Genomic DNA, 22,203 nt, shown 5'->3' with positions numbered 1-22,203 from the left:
CCGAATCTGATCTCACTCAGAGAGGACAGAATTTCGTTTATCGATGGATTAGCAGTCGTTACCAGCAAGGGGAACCTGACCGCTCAGAGGGTCATCCATGCACTCGCCCTAATGAACTCCACATCCATCTATGTTTGATATTAGTTGCTTCTCGCATGTTTAGATAATGTTCATTTGCGTCACAGATTTGGAATTTTTCAGTGCTTCGGAAGCAGATCTGTCATGCACATTAAGATGGCCCTCGATGTTCACAATGATTCCACTGACATACCTCTCCTTGTCCCTTCTCATGAGAGGTCTAATCTGTCTTTTCAGATATTTATATTGGTCCAGATCCCAGGCCAATCTGGCCCAGTGACTCATCCGGTGTCTCACGCGACGCCACACCATTCTTCGTCATTGAACAGTCTCCATTGCACTCCGCGGCAACTTGAATAGTTTTACCCTTGAAGCTATCTCATAGTTTTGGGATTTCAAGAGCGGCAAGCATTTCGATCCGCTTGGAGACTGCTTTCACATACCCCTGAGCGACTTACGTCTTGGAATTCTCTTGTACTTACATGATACCGTTTATAGGCAAAACGTGTCTCACCCCAGCCAAGTGAAGTCGCCTGACTTTTGTCAGGATCTGTAAAGTATGTTACCGTTTTCGTTGGGTGAGTTTTCTTACCAAATTCTGTAGCTCCCCAACCGGTCAATGTGACTTTTGTTCCGACGAGGTTTGTCCTGCTCTTCTTCCCCCAAGGTAGACACGCGGGGTTAGCATATGTTCTCTGTTAGGTGAAAAAATAAACAAATAAACACTTTTGAGAATTTGAGTTAATGAAAAGTGGACTAATGATTCCAGAACAATATTATCAAGGCATAGGTTCATATCCGTAATTGAAAGTGGTGTGTTTAAGAATGTGCACACGCGTACACACACAGAAAGAAGCGATTGACAAATATTCCAAACGATGGCTGTGGATCGCTGTCTATACTTCATGATGTTGAACTATGAGGCTATGATAACTAATATATGATCAAAGACTCCTCTTACGTCGTATATGCTCTCGTTCAAGCGCATGAGAGCAAGGTCATGGTAGGTTTCCGGGTAATTGTAGTCTGGGTGGAAGACGACCTGACTGATGGTGAAGTCGACTGGGAAGGCGGGATCAGAGTCGTTCTTATGGTCGTACTCGCCGAGACGCACAACATCTGGGTTCCTTTCCGAATTAGGGAAAAAATGCTACACGATCTTAAAGTTTAAACCTTTCGGTCCATTTTACGTCACTAAGTTGTGGGTTCGAATCCCGCATTTCCCCTCAATTCCCACTAATGACTGTTTCCTGTCCCAACAGTCCAAGCGCATAGGGCAAAGATGGCGGCTTCGTCCGCAGCTACTCAGCGCCTCATGGCGTAGGCTCCCAATGCAATATTTACTGTCGAAGACTTGATATACTTTTCTCTACAGCAATTACTCTACGTGTAGTAAAATGTAGGTATTATTGTGGAATATGTCACGTTCTATATATATATCTATTTATGTACATGTGTTGAATACTGTATACTACTGATATCAACTTGAATATTCTCTAATGTTTCCCTCTGTTGATAAAGACTATATACAATTTTTCATATTCATTTACCTATTTATCTATTCATTCATTCAAGTGCGTATACCTATATTGCAAAATTTTTCATTAGGTCATTTTAGGTACATATGTTTTTCATCTCAATGGCTTCACCTTTTAGCATTGTACCCCATCCAACGTGTTCCGATTTTATTCTGCTTAGAAAACCAGTGTCGATCTGCCTACCTGCCATCGGGTGTCATTTGTCTTTTCGAAATCTCATTGTAGAATCATACATAAAAACCAAGGTAATTTCAGCAAAGGAGGCGCTTTGCCCATCTCTGAATAAGAGTAGTCTTCAGTTCACTTAGAAAGGAAAACTGACGACATGATGTCGTCTCGAAGTATAACAGGATTGATTGATAATTATCATTGTCTCTCAAGGCGCCCTACTCGCAAGGCCCTCACATGGGCTTTGGGGGGAGCAGCATATGCCCGTGGACGGCACTTCTATGGGGTGGTAATTCTAGCCTGGACTTACAGCCCACAAAGCTGACAAAATAGAAACAATAAAAAAATATCAAAGAAGCCCTGAATTTTTACCGTAATCGACGAATGTTGCGTTAGAATAAACAAAATATGAAATATTTTCCCCTATCCTTTCTGCAGTAGGATCATTGAATACAAAACTTTAAATCTGTATACTCATTTTGCAAGCCAATAGGCAAGAAAGGATGGCGGAGGAGGGAAGTGGTGATGGGGGTAGGGGGGGGGGTGGCACTAAGAACTTTGCCCTGGGGTGGCACTTGGCATGTAAGGGCTCTGCCTACTCGTAACGTTATGTCATCTGTTTTCTTTCTGAAGTGACTACTCTCGCCTGCTCTTGCCCGTTCCTCGTACCTACCCACCTCCTACCTTTGTATCAAACAGTGTGCGGCCGTGAGGATCCATTCTTCATTGATAAGGACTCCATCACAAAACCAAGTGATGTCACCATTCCGCTCCTGCCATCCGAGAAGTGCCTGCAGAAGGAAGTGAATTTGTGAATTTATCTTTTGTATTCATACGTTTTTCCTTCCTTTTAACACACCTGGTAGACGTCATTGCAACAGACCAAAATCTTTTATCAATCAAAATCCCAATTTATCTCTACTCAGCCATCTCCCCTTCCTCGCCATACCCCTGCATCTGTTCCATTATCTTCATCGTCTACCCCCCTCTACCTCTTTTGGTGTAGCGCTTTAAGGTGCTCTAGCATAGAATGCTAGCAGAGCGCCGTAGTGTGTGATGTGCCCCAACCACCAGTCACGCTTCCAGTACAAGGACTCGTTGTTACTGCCGACAAGGACCCAGTCATATGTGTACGAAGTGTGGCCTCGTCTCGCTCTGCGTAGCGAGTCTCAACCCAGTCTACACTTGTCTGTCTTACTTGCACACTTAGTGCTCCCTGTACGCTTAACGCCACAATAAAGATTCGAACGTCCCCCCACGTTTCTGTTGCACACATAACATGGTGCAGTGAGTAAGATTGCAAGCAATTGCTTGCAACTTGCAATAGTGAAAAATGGGACGATACTCAAATCGGTGGTGCGTACGTGAAAGGAGCAATAATGAGCGAAGCACTGACGAAACTAGACTAATAGGCGACAGTGAACATACTGGACCGTGAGTGCAGTGTCGGCCATAGTGTGCATGGTGGAGCATGAAAATCGTGTGATAGTGACGCGCTTTCGTGTAAGTCAAAATTCCATGTTTACTGACATTCTATACTTCACTACAAAGGCGTCACTATCATAGAAATATGTCAGTGTGACGCTGAATGGGTAGGATGTTGGTCTGAAGGTGAAACTGTGCTCCATTGTCTCAAGTTAGTTTTTGTTCGTCATCAATTCCGCATTTTGCCCGTACTTACACACACAATCCCCAACTCCCGCTCATGTTAAACTCGATAATACCCTTCCCTTGTCCAGCCCACATAAAAAATAATCTACTGGTCTGCAGACCCATGTTGTGACACCTCTGCAAACGGAATTAGGTTGTGGCAAAATCAAATAGAACTGTAGACTCCAACATGCAATTGCAAATCTGCAACTTACCATATATTTTACGAGTTCATAACGGGCTGGTTCTCCACCAACGGCAAATAAACGAAGCGGGGAATTCCCCGAGTGAGTACCGTTCGACCATTCGAAGGAGGTGATGATACCGCCTCTATTTCTTGACACATTAGTGATGTTAAAGCCAAGTTGTTGAAGCCGTTGATACTCCATTCTAATCTCTTCATGAAAAAGTCTGGCAGCATCAATGCTACGAGGAAAAGAGTTGCCACATTCTACGGCTGAAAAAAAAAAAAAGCCAATGACATGCAAATATTTTTATAAAAAAAAAAAAAAAGTAGGAAGGGAGGGTCGAAACGTACCCTGCCCCTTGGATAGATATGCAAATGCATTCAAGTTTCATATCAAGGGTGGTGAATTGTATTAGCCATGAGTTGAAAACGTGCACGACACGACTCTTAACATCTTTCTTACTGAGGGGCACATTCCACCCATCACCCAATAGACTCCATGGCCTCCTCCCCCCCCCCCATCTCATACCTCCCACCCCCACCCAATCGTTAACGAAATAAGGGCTCCTCCCGCACAAGGGTGTCAGTCCAACCATATCGGCGGTACTCCCCACCTCCCTAAAGTGTGTGTGTGTGTGTGTGTGTGTGTGTGTGTTAGGAGATTGAGCGCTCTATATTTTTTTTAAGCTTAAAATATGATGAAAAGTGCCACACTGTAAAGAAGAGGTCAATTTCTTCACCACGACGACAACATTGCTGACGTAAACAAAATATATTTGAGGAGCTGAGTTTCCTAGGGTAGTAATACTGCAACTGTTGGCGAAGGGACTATGGGTGAAATGTTGATTTTCTTTTCAGAAAAGAAAGAATTTGTGGTGTTTTGTTTATTCATTAACTTATTTGGTTGTTCATTTTATTTGTTTATTTCTTTATATATTTAATGGGGAAGGTGGATGGAGAAGACATGGGTCTAATTTCGAGTATATTTCAAACTGGTTTCGCCTTGAACTTCTTCAGAGGCGAAACTGGTGAGGACTAACCTCGGACAAAAATCCGTGTCTTCTTTGTCCACAGTCCCAAACCTGTCACAATGGTTCAACATTTATTTATTCATTCATCTGTTTATTTTTTATTTATTCATTCATCGATTTCTATCGTTTTCCACTTGGCGAAAATACACTTGCTCGACCGTCACCTGAGTATAAGCGACTAGTGTGACTGCACTGTTGTGGATCCAGTTTGATCCGGTTTGCCGGTCTGTCAGCACTTCACAAGATGCAAGAAAACATGGAGCAACGTTAAGCCATCTGAGAAAATAAACAAGTTTGACCCTTGCTGGTATGAAATGCAGTATTGGTACAGGATCTGGTAACAATGAAGCCGAAACTGTCGTACAGTGTGACTTATGAATGAACAGTATCACTCGTATAAATTTTTCTTACCAACACTACAAACAATGGGCGTTTTTTCAGATATATGTAAGGTGGAGTAATTTTTTTTACTCCTATGTAGCGAAAAAAAGTAACTGAATTTCCCAACTTATATATAAATCTACGTTGTTATGCTTGACGTCTGTCACGGCGTCATCTTTCTTTACTTGATCGGAGATGTGCTCCGAAGACAAGGAGTCTAGTGGTAGCCAGAGAGATAGAAAGTGTGTGGAACACATTCTGGCGAGTGCAAAAATAGAGGGGAAGTGCCCCCAGGGAAATAACTATGAAAAAATAGATAGATTGAATGAAATTAAATAGGTGTATATATCTATATATATACTCACGAAAGTTGACGTCGGGGGCAGATATATCAACTAATCTTCCAGTGAGACCTCCGTTGTCGGCTGTGAAAACAAGTAACTGCATGTCAGTATTATACAGCGAAATGTATATTATAGATGCATTCTTGTCACATGTTTATTTATTCGTACACTCGATCCTCGTTTATCTTGACCTTTTTTATCCGGATTTTTGTTTATCAGGACAATATCTGGCTAATAAGAGTCCGGACGGCCGACAAGTGAATGCCAACAACGCGTGCTTCGCGTACTCCCAGAAATGCCCGATAGGTGGCGGCAGGTAGTTGAAAACCATGTTTTGTCCTGTATCAGTGAACAATTTTGTGCATTTTCCAGTACGAATAAATACATTCAAACTCTTGATTATGCCTCGCAAGTCTATTACGGAAGTGATGGCCCTAACCGTGGCTAAAAAACTGGAATTAAAAAGAAAATTACAGAAAGGAGTGTTTGGGAGGAGTATGGTGTGGACAAGCAAACTGTGTCGGACATTAGAAAGTCGAAAGATAAGCTGGTAGAATATTCTGCCAAGTACTGTGTGGATGCATCGGCAAGCAAAAGTGGCAAAGGTGCACCGAGAAAAAATGTTAGGAATGGAAAAGGTGCTGCATTAGATGCTGCGGTTATGAAGTTGTATGCGCAGCAGTGATTGGTGGGGATGAATGTCCGTGGTATTGAAAACCTTGCAGAAGCTAGGGAGCTGGCACAGAAAATGGAAATAGAAAATTTCAGGGGGAGCGATGGGTGGCTGTGGCGACTCCCCAATCGAGACTGACTTTTTAATGCGACTGTGCAGGGTGAAGCTGGCGATGTGGACACAGCCAGCATCAAACCTTTTCTTATTATTTCGGTTATCTAATTATATATATATATATATATATATATATATATATATATATATATATATATATATATATGTGTGTGTGTGTGTGTGTGTGTGTATATATATATATGTGTGTGTATATATATATATATATATATATATATATATATATATACACACACATTAGTCTTATCCGGACTTTTCCATTATCCGGACCGATTCCTTTATAATTTAGTTCGGAAAAACGAGGGTCAATTGTAGATAAATCATCTAGGTTAACATACACACACACGCGCGCGCGGGTTTGGAAACGTCATGCAAGAAAGAATGGAGATACAGGTCAAACACTTCCTTACCATGAGGACAACATACGATGGGCACGTCACGTTCGGCGAATCCACAGATCTTGGGGCGACTCTGCTTCACACTGGCGAGGACCGGTTGGCATTCGTAGATCGAGCGGCAACTCCCAGACTCTCCCAGGGGCGTCGTGCATGGACTGTTCCTCGTCTCTCCGGGGAAAAGAATCCCAGAGGCTGTCAGATTTTAAAGGTAATCTATATGAATTACCATGTGCAGTACCTAAGTATGAGGTGTCTAAATGCATATGCAACATATGTCTACATATATGTATACACGTTCGGACACTGCACAGTATACACAGAACACGTGGACACATAGTATACGAGATATGTTCAATAAGCAATGAGAACATTTTAGTAAAGGCATTAAATATCATTCGATCTAAATGCTACTTCATTGTAAAGTATATATATATGTCTGTAAGAGGCTGGTATATAAGTGGGGAGATAGAGGGGTTGGTGGCGAGAACTTGATTTTTACGGGTTAGATGTTTTGAAAACAATAGCCACGAAGGAGTTGCGGAGTTTCATAATCTCGCTCACCTTTTAACGTTTTTAAACAACAGCTAGGGTACAGACTTTAATGCTGAGGCGACAATATGTAAACTAGGCTATTCCGCTTCGATGTTGAGATTGCTTGTGTAAGCAGTATTGCTTAAGACGGTGTAACAGTCTTTCTGACTGGAGAAGGGTAGGGGAGAAAAAAATTATTGGTACATGGGAGAAAAGTCACGCCCTTAAGGGGAGGCACTTATTTGTAACTGTCATGATTATTGGATGAATTAAGTAGTGACGTCGGAACAGAGATGGCTTTGTGAGTGGATTGGGGATCCCAGACGGGAGTCCTCTGGTGTATCTAAGACAAATGCGTTGTAGAGAATTACATACAAACAGTATGGTTAAAAACCCGTGTTTTTTAATACAAAATCCTTTCCGTTTTCTTGAATATGTTTGTAAATTTCAACTAATATTATCTCGTTTTAGTTCATTCCTAACCTGTTCAAAAACAATAAAGATATCCAAACAACAAATATGTGTTACCAGAGGGAAATATTTGTTGAGTAGGGAAGGGAGAGGGCAGAGGATAGGTGTAAGTGGAGAATGGTTGAGTATAGATGATATTTTGACGCAACCCAAAGGGATTTCTTTCCGTCTTCTCTACTTTCCGCTTGAGGGTCGCCGTGCAAGTGAAATGGCCCTATTGTGGAAGTACTGTATCTTGTTGCATTGCCTCTGACCCGGGCACTGGGCTGAAGACAAGGAAGACCTTTCATCTACGAGAACCTATGATGAGAGGGAAACAGCGAGTGGTGGATGGGAGTGGAATAGGTGGGGATGGCTCCGTACATTGGTTACCCCTCCTTATAAGGAAAAAGAGGCCCTTGGTATATAGACAGGTAGGCATATGATCTAACACCCTAAAACTCATCAAAGGAAAAGACATAAGGTATAAGTATAAAGACATAAAGTATAAGTCATCAAATGTTACTAATTGTATCACCGAACCATAGTTTCGTAATTACGAAGTCCTGTAACATCGCGAGCCACATTTGCGGCCTATCAGGTATCTGCCTTGCCAAACGACTGACAAATATATTATCCAATTCTGAGAAAACCTATACTACCATTCTTTAAATACACAATAAGTTTACCTTTCATTTGTTCTTGTTTATTAAATGTTTGCTAATCATTATTAGATTTTTTAACTCTCAAGGCGCTCATGATTTTTATGGTAGAATTCTCGTCATGGTTAGAAATATTTAGTTAGCATTTAATTTATTCCGTGATATTTCTACAGTAAGCGAGGATTTAGCAAATGAAATTATATGAATTTCCTATCACTAGAAAAAATTTAAAGCGGTATGAAGAAATTATTCCGTTCCCCGGTATATTTGAGTGAGAGTGACTTATTTTCTGTTCACAAATATAAATTCTCAAGCATATGGCAGCACGTTGTCGTGTGGAGTCCTAATACTTAGCTCGTGCCTTGCCAGATTGGCCGAAATGGGTTTGGGTATTTGTTTGTTTTATACTTATTTGTTTGTATGTTTATTCATTTTCTTGACTTGGGTACATCCTCTGTAATACAATCCCTTCCCTCCTCCTCCTTCGCCTCCTTTCCCACAGTAAGTTTTGTCTAAGTATTCATTTTGAACCGGAATTATCAATACCTTCCGCATTGTAGCCATGAAGGACGAAAAGACAGAGTAGGTTGATGCACAAGCCTCGGCAGGACAGCTGCACAAGTTTGCGTATTTGACTTAACATTTCTTGTAACTGATCCTGTAAAAGAAATACAATGATTAATGTTGATACAAATAATGCTAGTAAACTATGTGAAACTAATGAAGAGCTACAGAAATGGGCACATATAAATTTGTTTCCAGTTCAAATATCTTCCCGCCGTGTAACCATTGCTCGGTGTCTCCGACCGCTTGGGAGAATTGTATTGCGTTTCGATAACCAGCGCTTCTAACCTTTGGGAAATATCGCGCCGAAGTCGAAGAGAATGTAAAGAAGATATTCAAGAAGGGTAGAGCAGAAGTTGAAGATGACCAGCAATCCTTTTTGACTGGAGACGAGTGTCTGATCATAAATAGATAAATGAATGAATAAATAAGACTGCAGAACCCGAGCAACGTTGCCACATTTCACAAATGGGGAGGAAGGGAGTGGTGTGGGGGTGGGTGGGTGGGGTGAATTCAGCGGCACCTTACTCCTAGGAGAAGAAGTCAAAGATAGGAAAAAATGGGAAGAGTCAAGCCTTCCCCTTATGTACTGTACGTACGGTCTCTCCCTCCACTAGCCTACTGTACACTGACCTTGGGTGCTTGTGGTCAGGAACCTACGCCAGGAGACGCTGGGCAGCAACGGCCTAAGCCGTGACCTTTGCCCTATTGTGTGCTTTGAGGACTCTTGGGGGGGGGGCAAGTAATAGACACTGCTGGGAAATTGGAGAGAAGTTCGGGATTTGAACCCACAAATTAGCGAATGAGGGACCAGCACGTTTCATATCACGCCACTAGCGCACTGGGGAAGGAGGTGGCATGAAGGTACTACAAGCACAATTGTGAGGTGGATGGAATTCACTGAGCCTGCACCCAACCCCCTTGCCGGGGGGCTGCTCAGGTTTTCTAGTTATTATGCAGATCCTTGCAGTGGCCAACCATTGTATGTGCGTGTGTCATTTGCCACCATGCTCTTGGATCACGTGTTGGTCTCGAGATCAACAGTGATTTCTCTCCCGGACGAGAGCTCAGAACTCGATTATGGCCTGATTAATGGGTTATGCTGTGATTCTATACACACACACACACACACACACACACACACACACACACACACACACACACACACACACACACACACACACACACACACACACACACACACACACACACACACATACACACACACACACACGTCTGCTGGATGGACGGCGGAGATTGACGTCCTGAAGAAAAAGTAAAATTCTCGTGGATCTCTACGCAAAGGAAGTACCTATTGTATTTACAGGGGGGGATTGCTCGTGGTGTAGTGGGAAAGTGAGGAAAAAGGAGAAGGGGAGGGATAACTGAGGGAAATGGAAGGAAATGAGGAAGGAGAGGACTTGGTCCAGGCAGGCAGACGCCATGTAAACAAAAGAGGGCCGGACAAATTTAGTGATGACGAAAGGTCTAACAAAAATGTAAAGATTAGAAACATAGATATGAGTAGCACAATAGAAGGTGAGGATAATAATTTCCATGGATTCAATGAGGGGGGGGGGGCGGATACCAACCTCCCTCGACTGGCAAGACTCGAAGAAAAACTTGAACAAATGACCGAACATTGGGAGAGTAGGTTCGGTAGAATGTCAAAAAGGTTGAAAGATTGGAAGCACTAGAGAAGGCAAACAAAAACTTAACTAAGGAAATAGAAGAACTAAAAAGACAGTTAAAAGAAGTAAAAGAGGAGAATGAAGAATTAAAGAGGAATAGTAAGGACAACAAAGAGGGTTGGAAAAAAATCCAAGAAAACAGTAAAGTTGCATTTACTGACATAATCAAACAACAAATGAAAGAACAAACTGAAGACTCGGTCATTAAAGTGATGAGACAGAAGGAGAATATAGTAAGAGACTTAGCAGATGAAAAGAAATGTATAATTATATTAGGAATGGAAGAGAAACATAACCCAGATAGAACCACAAGAATCAAAGAGGAAAATGAAAAAGTAAGCAGTTTACTACAATTAGTTCAGGAAGATGAACCAGAAATAATGAAACAAATCTAAGAGAAGTTTAGGCTCGGAAAGTATAGTACAGATAAGACCAGACCAATTAAGATTAAATTCAGGTCACAAACGACGGCAGAGAATATCTTATCCAAAACAGGGAAACAAGCAACAAGTGAACAATATAAAAAGGTATGGATAAAAAGGGAAATGAATAAAGAGGAAAGAGAGGAAGAAAAAGAGAAAAGACTTGAAGCTAAGGAAAAAAACGAGACCAGAAGAGAGTCAGAAAAAGAGAGATTCTATTGGAGAGTAGTGAATATGAAACTAAGGAAATTCGACATACTAGAGAAAAACAAAAGGGAAACAGAGAACACAATGGAAGTGGCAGAAAACTAAGAGTGTCTTACACAAATATAGATGGATTAATAACAGGATTGAATGAGCCGAATGATTATCTGAAGGAAAAAGAACCGGGCATAATGGGAATTGTAGAAACAAAATTAAAAGGTCCACTACCACCCAACAGTGTAGGACATGATGCATATAATTATTGGATTATGATGAGCGACTTTAATTGCAAAGAAATCTGCTGGGAAGAGATGACAGTAAAGGGTGGAGACGGCTCATGGGGAAACGCTCTACTTGAGATGATTACTGACCATACAATGACACAGTGGATACAGGAGAACACTAGGTATAGAAATGAAGAAGAACCATCGAGACTAGACCTAATAATCACATCTGAACCTACAATAGTGGAAAAGATTGAATATAAAACACCAATAAGTAAAAGTGACCACATATTGATTGAACTAGAACTAAATGAGGAAAAATACATGAAAAGAAATGAACAATATAGAAAAGGAAGAATGATGTATGAAAAAACAAACTTTGATAAAATAAGAGAATTCTTTCAAAAAGAAAACTGGGAAGGAATATACAAAGAAGAAACAACAGTGGAAGAGAAATGGAATATTTTGACAAAAATTTATAAAAAAAGGAGTGGAATAGTATGTCCCAAGACAAAAACAAGGAAAAGAATATGTAAAATGCTGGTACAACAAAAGTTGTAGGGAGTCAAAAGACAAAAGAGACAAAGCTTGGACCAGATGGAAAAAAGACAGAAGGCCTGAAAAATGGAAAATATATACTTGTTATAGAAATGAATATGTACAAACGTGCAGAGAGGAAAAGAGAAAATATGAAAAAGATGTCATAGAAATGTGTAAAGATCAACCAAAACTATTTTACAGATTTGTAAACAAACTGAAAAACAAACAAGATTTGGAGAAATTAAGACAAGGAGGAGTTGAATACACAGAGGAAATTGAAATGGTGGAAATTATGAACAAACATTTTAAATCAATGTTTACAAGGGAGAACATACAACCTAAAGAGATCGAATGGAAAGAGAAAGTCCTTCCTATGAAAGAAATAGAAGTAACAAAGAATGAAATATTGAAACACTTGAGTAATCTTGATGTCAGAAAATCGCATGGACCAGATGAAATAGCAAACTGGATTTTGAAAGAATGCAGAAATGAACTGGCAGACAAAATACATAGCATAATAAACAGTTCCTTGAAAGAAGGAAAAGTTCCAGAAGATTGGAAAAAAGCAAATATAGTACCTATATATAAAGGAGGAAATAAAGAAGACCCTGCCAACTATAGACCAGTCTCTCTAACAAATACAATAGCAAAAATTTGTGAAAGAATTATCAAAAGTAGATGGGTAAAATATTTAGAAAAAAACAACGTGTTAAATCCAAGGCAATTTGGATTCAGACAAGGACGATCATGCGTCACCAATTTAATATGTTTCTATTCAAGGCTAATAGATAAAATACAAGAAAGAGATGGATGGGCTGATTGTGCATTTCTAGACCTAAAAAAAACTTTTGACAAAGTACCACATAAGAAGTTGCTTAAGAAATTAGAAACTGAAGGAGGAATACAGGGCAAACTGCTTAATTGGATGGAAGACTTTTTGCAAGAAAGAAAAATGAGAGTAGTGATAAGAGACAAACACTCAAAATGGGATGAAGTAATAAGCGGTGTTCCACAAGGAACAGTTCTGGCCCCAATAATGTTTGCTATATATATTAATGATATGGATGAAGGAATTGAAAGCTATACGAGCTTCTTTGCAAATGATGAAAAACTACTGAAAAAAGTGAACACGGAAGAAGATTGTGAATCACTACAGAGTGATCTAAATAAAGTACAGGAATGGAGTAGGAAGTGGGAGATGGAGTTCAATACTAAAAAGTGTAGTATAATGGAATTTGGAAAAAAGTAAAAACAGAATAACAGGATCATATAAATTGGGAGAAGAAGGAATAAAAAAAAAGTAGAAAATGAGAAGGACCTGGGAGTCATTGTTATGAATAATATGTCACCTGAGAAACATATAAATAAGATTTTTGGAGAAACTTATAATTCAATAAGAACAATCAAAGTGGCATTTACATACCTGGATGAAGAAATGGCGAAGAAAATTCTAATCACCCTGATAAGACCAAGATTGGAATATGCAGCAACGATATAGTCACCAAGTACAAAAAAATGTATAAAAAAAAAAATTGAAAGAATACAAAGAGCAATTACAAAATTGGCACCAACACTCTCAAAACTATCATATGAAGAGAGACTAGCAAAACTTGAACTACAGACACTAGAGCAAAGAAGAGAGAGAGGAGATTTTATAGCTATTTACAGAATCATGAAAGGCATAGAAATTAGAGCAAAGAAGAGAGAGAGGAGATTTGATAGCTATTTACAGAATCATGAAAGGCATAGAAATTACTGATAGAGAGAATCTGATAAAATGGGATGATAGAAATACAAGAGGACACGGAAAGAAAATAAAAAAAAAGACAGCTATAGAAGAGATCTGAAAAAGAACAGCTTTCCTCACAGAGTAATAGACAGTTGGAATAAGTTAGATGAGAAAGTGGTGTGTGCAAAAAAAAATACATGAATTTAAAAATAGTTTAGATAAAATGAGATATGAAGACGGGACACCACGAGCATAGCTCCCTTTCCCGTAAAATACAACTAGGTAAATACAACTAGGTAAATACACACACGCACACACACAAACACGCACACACACACACACACACACACACACACACACATACACATACACACACACACACACACACACACACACACACACACACACACACACACACACACACACACACACACACACACACACACACACACACACACACACACACATATATATATATATATATATATATATATATATATATATATATATATATATATATATATATATATACTTAGGGCGCAGGTTTTCTTTTATACACACTGAATTGAACACCACAGCATTTTCACAGTTATTAATTTTCTTCTTGATATTTTCAAGTTTCCTCACTAAAGTTTTAATATTGGGAGGATGAGCGGAAACGAACTTTCCAAAGTTCTCCATTTTAATATTTGACGTTTCGACTACATAGAGTCATTATCAAGTTACAAGAACAGTTAAGGCAACACAATCTACAGATACGTTACATGGTCACAGGAAAAAATAGAATGCTACACTCTTAGGTCAAGCGCGATCTTTAAACCTCCGATGACCTGACCCTGGAAGACTTTCTCAGAGCTTGAGGAGGGGGAGGGGAAGGGGGAGGGAGAGGTGAGGGGGGGAGAGTAGGAGTCGGAGTAAGGTGAGGTGAAGTAGCGTGCATAGCATACGCAGGGAGGTTATGAATAGCATGTCGCGAGGACGTATTAAATAAAGAAATAGCAGACAACAAATTAGCCTGCACATATCAACAGCGCTTACCGTGAGGATGAGAAATGCATTAAAGACATTGTTTTTCGAAATTGTAAACCGGTGGATGAAAATGATGTCTTGCGCTTGGTGATATTTTATAAAAACCCACGCACTAGTTCCCTAGTCCTCAAAAATGATTTGTCTGGCACTTCTGGGATGCTGTCGAAAACTAACATAGTCTATATCTTCAAATGCATTACTGGAGACTGTGAGCTCCTTCCTCGTAGCTATGTTGGTCATACGACATGCAGCCTTAGCAGACGTTTAACCCTCCACCTCCAACAGGGAGCCATTAAGAATCATTTTGAACAGTATCACAAGTCTGTGTTGGATAGAGCAACCATTGTTCATAACACTGAAGTGCTAGCCCAGTGTAATAATATTAAGGAACTAAAAATGTTAGAGGCTGTGTATATAAGAGAATTGTCTCCTGTGATCAATGTGCAGGCTAATTTGTTGTCTGCTATTTCTTTATTTAATACGTCCTCGCGACATGCTATTCATAACCTCCCTGCGTATGCTATGCACGCTACTTCACCTCACCTTACTCCGACTCCTACTCTCCCCCCCTAACCTCTCCCTCCCCCTTCCCCTCCCCCTCCTCAAGCTCTGAGAAAGTCTTCCAGGGTCAGGTCATCGGAGGTTTAAAGATCGCGCTTGACCTAAGAGTGTAGCATTCTATTTTTTCCTGTGACCATGTAACGTATCTGTAGATTGTGTTGCCTTAACTGTTCTTGTAACTTGATAATGACTCTATGTAGTCGAAACGTCAAATATTAAAATGGAGAACTTTGGAAAGTTCGTTTCCGCTCATCCTCCCAATATTAAAACTTTAGTGAGGAAACTTGAAAATATCAAGAAGAAAATTAATAACTGTGAAAATGCTGTGGTGTTCAATTCAGTGTGTATATATATATATGTATATATATATACATTATATATATATATGTATATATATACATCATATATATATATATATATATATATATATATATATACATGCATGCGTACATACGGACACACAATATATATATCTATATATATATATATATATATATATATATATATGTATGTATGTATGCATACATACATATTATATAAACATATATATATATATATATATATATATATATATATATATATATACATACATACATACATATACCAAGGCTTTTTCCCCCTTTCAAGGGAGGTAGCCAAAAAGGGAAAGGCATAAAAACACTCCCACCCATTTCATCCCTAAATACACTCCACACCCCTCCCACCCTCCCTCTCATCTGAGCACCTCCTGGATGACGGGTCATCCCTGCACCTTGCCCACCGCCCTGGGTCAGAAGCAGTGTCGCAAGACACAGCACATCCACAGCAAGGCCGCTTCATTTAATCGGCGACCCCCACTCTCCGTCCCCCTTGCATATAAGGAGAGGATGGGGAGAAATCCCTTTGGGCTGCGTCAAAATTACTCACACATACTACCCCACCCCCCACCCCATTCCTCCTCATGCAATCACAACATCATCCATATACAACCATTCTCCACTCACCTCTGTCTTCCGTCCTCTCCCTTCCTTCCTCAACAGACATTCCCCTCTTCCCCAAAGGCCCCTTCACCCCATCCATCCACCTCTTCCTAGGACGTCCCCTCATGTTCACTCCCTCCACATCTGCCTTCCATACCTCTTTTACTAGTCTTTCTTCACTCATTCTTTCCATGTGTCCAAACCATCCTAATATTCTTTCATCAACCCTATCTCCCAGCTCCTTTTTCACCCCTGTTCTCCTCCTCACCTCCTCATTTCTCACTCTATCCAGCCTAGTAACCCCCACCATACTTCTCAGACACCTCATCTCAAACACATTCAAACTCCTTCTCTCTTCTTCTCTTATGTTCCACGTTTCTGCCCCATACAGTGCTGTATATATATATATATATATATATATATATATATATATATATATATATATGTGTGTGTGTGTGTGTGTGTGTGTGTGTGTGTGTGTGTGTGTGTGTGTGTGTGTGTGTGTGTGTGTGTGTGTGTGTGTGTGTGCATGTTTGTCTGTGTATTCCGGTGACAATCGTCAATGAAAATAATTCTCGGTGGTCTTTTACCCATGTTCCTGCTATGACTCCAGTCCTACAACCTCGTACAATCACTTTTATCCTTCACTGTCCTCATGACCTTGGCACCGTCATCAAATAGTATTGTATGACCATTCATTTCATAGATCAACAAAGATCTACAATATAACTTGTGTCAACACCAATCATTCTCAGGGAAAAAAAATAGTGTGAAATACAAGACCTTTCTCTTCTGTATATTATTTATACGCAAAGGTCTTCCTCTCTTCAAATTATTTTCTCCTTCTTTCATCATTCTTATACATTTTAGCTATCATAACTGTCAAGAACACGAGTTTGTCATACCGGGCTTATTTCTTGCTTCCCCCTTTCATCAACTGAGACCCCATGGCCAAACTGACCATTTTCCAAAATCTAGTCACTTCTCCTTCTTCTCTTAACTCAAGAATCCCATCCACCAGTTCTTGCCTACGTGCGTTGAGTATCCGGTTCCGTAAAACCCAGTTTGAGATTCCATGTTCTCACGTCCTGTGGCCCCAGCGAGTTTTGTTCTCGCTCCTCCTTTATTGTCTCACTCAGCGTTACGCGTCGTTTCCACTTTCTCTTTAAAGTCACTTTCCTTGGGACATGCAGACTGGGCACTTAACTCATTATTTCCGCTTGCGTTTTTTTAAGGCTATTTCGTCTACTTTTAACTTGTTGATTCTTTCTTCCTCAATATGATTGAATTTATGCAGACACGAGACATTTCTGTTGATAACAAGGTCGGATGCAAAATACACTAACTGATTTAATAATTATCTAATCAGTCATATATACAATTGAATACGAGACTTTCTGTGGTAGCAAGGTCGGATGCAAAATACACTAATTGATTAAATATCTAATCAGTCATATATACAATTGAATATATACACAAATAAAAGCACTGAATAAATAAAACAATTATGTATACATAAATAAAAACAAGTGGTCTAATTTTTTTTTTTTCGATTACACCTTTTCAGATATTTCTTTATTTTCTATTGTTTCTCGTTTCTTATAAATATCTCTTGCTCGATCGATCTTTCACTTACCCCACTTATTCTATGATCTATCTTGTAAGTTAAGCCCAACGCATTTGTATCTGCATCAGTGTCAGGAACAATACTGTATATGCAACACTTATAAAAATAATGATAAATGGAAGACCACATACCGTGAATACAAAGTTAAATCAAGAATGAACCTGTAGAGATGCACTGGTTGAACGAATGATTGGAACCACTTGATGGAAGTTGATGCAGCCCTCAGTTCTCGCAAGTTCACAACACGGCGTTCAGACGACCACTGGCAGGCGGCATCTTACAACCCCAGCCTACGCGTACCTTGCTTGCCCTTGGAGCAACCTCCTGGGACTTCCAAACCACAACGTTCGTCCAATTTCCTGTTTAATGACCAGTAAGAAAATTATCATATACTTACACCCGAATTGTTTATTTGTTATCTTGTAGGATGAAATTTATTGTGTTTCTGTGCTTTAGTGTCTACTAAGGCAGAATAATGTAAATACGGAAATTGTGAATGAGCAACTGTAAGTCAATACTTTTTTCTTTTTTTTTTTACTGGTAGTCTAGGCATGCAAGGTTTTTTTCTTAAACCACTCCCAACACATAATTATTGCATGTCACTGATATAGTTATTTAACTTCCAAGCTAATACTATATGATACTCTGTTGTCTTATTTCCTACATTGTTAATATTTTCAACACATTTCTCGCTAGCAGTGTTGAATGTCTGATATTGAATTGTTCACTTGTTACCCAAACCATATGTGGTAAGATGTCTAGGTTGAACCATTCAATATTTTCACGTCTTCCGAAGTACACAATATATACAAATGTAGCATTTCAGAATTTGCACAGTACTCGTAAGGCCGGGCCGATGGAGCACTGGTTTCAGGCTCCATTCACAATCAAACTTCTTACCATCTTACCAAGTCTTACTAGAATATATTGAATCTGTATCACTCTCCAGGGGATAGCCCAATGGTCGAGTAGTGGACCATGAAGGCTTAACACACCTCATCTATCCTACTCTTAATAAATATATATAGTTACAGTATATGCTGTATACATCATTCACGTACCTGTTAAACTACTGTGCTGTCTTGCCGTAAGATTTTGCGTTAGAGACCATAAGTTTATGTATAAAACGGTAATTGAACCAAAAGAAAACCATATTCTTTTTGTAATTAAATATTTATTTGTTTCAAAACAAAAGCACAATGAAAACAAAGTGTAAACTTAAACGTCAGACTTGACGTGGTATATAACATTTGAAAAGGATAATTTATTTCAAATTGTTTAACACAAACATGAAAAAACACATCGCATGCGGAGAAAAAGCATAAGATTTTTAACTTACGCCGTAAGATTTGACAGGGATGCATTCATGTATATACTTACATGCATGTCAAACTACATGCATATATATATATATATATATATATATATATATATATCTATATATACATACATATATATATATATATATATATATATATATATATATATATATATATGAACATTTTTAGAAGCTCTACATAGGGATTCGGACCCTGGCCTGTGCGTGCATAATAACGAAGTCAAGACTCTAGCGACTGAGCTACGTGCGAATGTTCGACCACACTTCACGTAGCTGCCGATGACGTAGCCTCAATTTCATCCAATCCCCATATTAGGCGATATATATATATATATATATATATATATATATATATATATACGTACATATATATATATATATATATGTATACAGTATATATATATATATATATATATATATATATATATATATATATATACTTGAAATGATGTTACAGAAAAGACACAAAATGACTTAAAAAGATAACTGTCTAATTACGAACCCAAAACAAAAAGAATTCGGAAGATACGCCAAGCAACTTAGATGTGCGCTTATGCGACTGATAAATTCCTCAGATAAATGCAAGGAAGCTGAGCTCAGAGAACACGAGGAATCCATAACCTAAACAACAACTGAGGATAATTACAGCGATGACCATGAGAATTACTACCACCAAGCTAACATTTTCACCCAACACCAATGCTGCTCAATGCTGACTGACCTTGCTCCCGCCCACTCCAATCGATCCCTTAGCCTAAGCGCAAACTGAGACACATATAATGGTGGTTTAAATGAAAGTCACAGCAAATTCCAAAAAATATGTATAAATCGAATTTTTTTTACAAAAAAAAAGAAAAGGACCGTGTACTCTCTAGCTCACGGCTGACAAGAAACTGGCTTGCATCGCGTCCCAGGCTCTCATTACATGGCTCGGCCACCACCTCTCATTGACCTCACCGAGGAAACAATACTAGTGGCAAGGAGCAGAGAAACACAAGAAACACAATGGGATATGGGTACAAGTACATACTGGCGCCAGTAGAAATTGTGACAAAAATTATCGGAAGTCCGGGACATGATACAAAATATACAATAATATATACAAGAATTACTCAACAACGCACAGTATAATTGAGAAAAATTATAGAAGAATCATACCTTTGGCAGATAATTACAATTTATCTAAGGAAAACCGATATGACACCCCCATCGGTTATGCCAAGCATAACCTAAGCTGCACATATTTACTTATATAATGTACAACCTTAATAGATATCAGTTACAATGCCAACAATATCTACACAGCAACACCTATGTACGCAATAGTCTCACTCGACTATCAAGTCATTGTACATTTTGAACGTAGCTGATACGGGTGGTGTAACTAGTGTAACACAGTGGGGAACTTGGGTCTTTGGGGAAGCTGGGTAAATGCAGGTATGGGCACCTGTGTCCTCTTAAACCTGTCAGAATGCAGAACATCACTAAGTTACTGAGATGGGTCAAAACCGTGAATTTATGTGGGATGAAGCCTCTGCGTCACTAGAAATGGACCAGTAAATTTTGTGTTTAACTTAGACTTGCTCAGGCATTTGCTTGAATAGATGATCACCTTCTTGGATGGAAACAGGTGTAGCCTTACTATGTTGTTTCTGTATCATGTTTGATTTAGACTCCTGAAGTTCCCTATTAACACAATCATAAATGGTATGCAGTGTATGACACTGAAGATAACTGTGATTTTCAGAATTGTAGAGAGGACCAATAGAACTATCCAAAAGATCATACGAAAGCCTCTTCTCAGAATCATAAATGACATAATGAGGTGTCCTTTCCGTTGCTACAATGATGGTGCTATTATTGCAGGCACTGACATGGGGTAGCCAGTCTTCCCAAGTTTCCTGCAGATCATTAGCAACGTGCCTTAGGATGTCAAGTATTTTTCCAGAAAAAAAAAATCTCCCTGGACAGACTTAGGTATTTTTAAAATGTCTCTCGATGAAAAAGATCTCCTTATTTTCTCCTTTCCATAGGTATATGTATAAATACAATCACTTGAAAAACAATGGAGTTATTTAGCTCGAAATTTCAATATCTTTAGTTTTGAGACATGAGGTAAATCCAGATAGAACAAGGGTTTATTGTAAGATTCAGGCCTGTTTGGCTCCTGAACCCCTTCTAATTTACAAGATATTCATTCGCAGGTGAGGGTGTCAGAGGCTTTACAGATACATCTTCATGATCTGTGCAAGTGTTACATGTGATAGCAATGGAGCAGTTAAAGGCACTGTATGAAGCTTCAATGCTCTTCTCACCCCCACATGCATAACAAGATTTTCGATGATGCTTTCCAACTGGGAGCGTGTGAGCAAATATCTCTTCATCTTCAGAGGAGGGAAGAATTTTGTCTTGCAGGAATTGGTGACGCAAGACTTATCTTGTAACTTGTTTTATTCCTGTTACGCTTAGTAGTGGTGAAGGCGAATGCTGTGAAGTTAAGAGCAGTTGCTGAGATCATGATGAGGGCTACAGTGAGGCTGAGTGATGAGAGAGAGGTGGTGTTATCGCGTCCGAGGGCAGTAAGGCAGCCTGCGCTTGTTTCTCTCTCCTGTTGTCATGTAAAGTTTGAATTTTTGACCTCTGCCACATATTCTTTTTTTAAAGACGCGGTATGGCTGTAGATTTACTTGGGAGAAGTAGTATCCAACATTAGGGAGTACTACAAGGATACTAATCAAGGCGGGAAGGTAGCCAGACGAGCGGCTTTCCAACTTACTCCCTCTACTGTGAACGTCTCGAAAGACACTGAGATGTGGTGCAAGCCGCATGACGCTTGTGGTAGCTAAGTTGCCAATTTGCTTCATGTAAGTATATATCGCAAAACACATACATATACCAACGGCTTTTCCCCTCTTACAAGGGAGAGGTAAACTAGATTCACCTGTCAGGCCATGCTTAAGAAGTACATTGCTTCCAACCAAATCAGTGTGGCTGGGACAGGGATGATCCTTCATCCACAAAGAAGTAAAATACGAGGGATAACAAATGCGTTTTTAGATGGGTGTGTGTCAGGTGGGTATACTCGTAAACT

The 22,203-nt window shown here is 39.4% G+C and overlaps 1 protein-coding gene across 1 annotated transcript in view; it reads right to left on the bottom strand.

The window, feature by feature from the left end:
- LOC143035062 (venom protease-like) overlaps positions 1–22,203 on the bottom strand; it is a 105,287-nt gene that overhangs the window by 4,772 nt on the left and 78,312 nt on the right. Inside the window, exons 2-9 of the mRNA XM_076201555.1 lie at positions 9,076–9,184; positions 8,770–8,881; positions 6,593–6,772; positions 5,399–5,458; positions 3,650–3,891; positions 2,469–2,575; positions 1,040–1,205; positions 671–773 (exon numbers count right to left, since the gene is read on the bottom strand). Coding sequence (XP_076057670.1) covers positions 671–773; positions 1,040–1,205; positions 2,469–2,575; positions 3,650–3,891; positions 5,399–5,458; positions 6,593–6,772; positions 8,770–8,866 — 955 coding nt within the window. The 5' untranslated portion in view covers positions 8,867–8,881; positions 9,076–9,184. The remainder of the gene's footprint in view (positions 1–670; positions 774–1,039; positions 1,206–2,468; positions 2,576–3,649; positions 3,892–5,398; positions 5,459–6,592; positions 6,773–8,769; positions 8,882–9,075; positions 9,185–22,203) is intronic.

The sequence above is a fragment of the Oratosquilla oratoria genome, chromosome 18, assembly GCF_046742065.1.
Source record: "Oratosquilla oratoria isolate Oo_2021 chromosome 18, ASM4674206v1, whole genome shotgun sequence".
Taxonomy (NCBI): domain Eukaryota; kingdom Metazoa; phylum Arthropoda; class Malacostraca; order Stomatopoda; family Squillidae; genus Oratosquilla; species Oratosquilla oratoria.
This window is presented reverse-complemented; position numbering and strand designations above follow the sequence as displayed.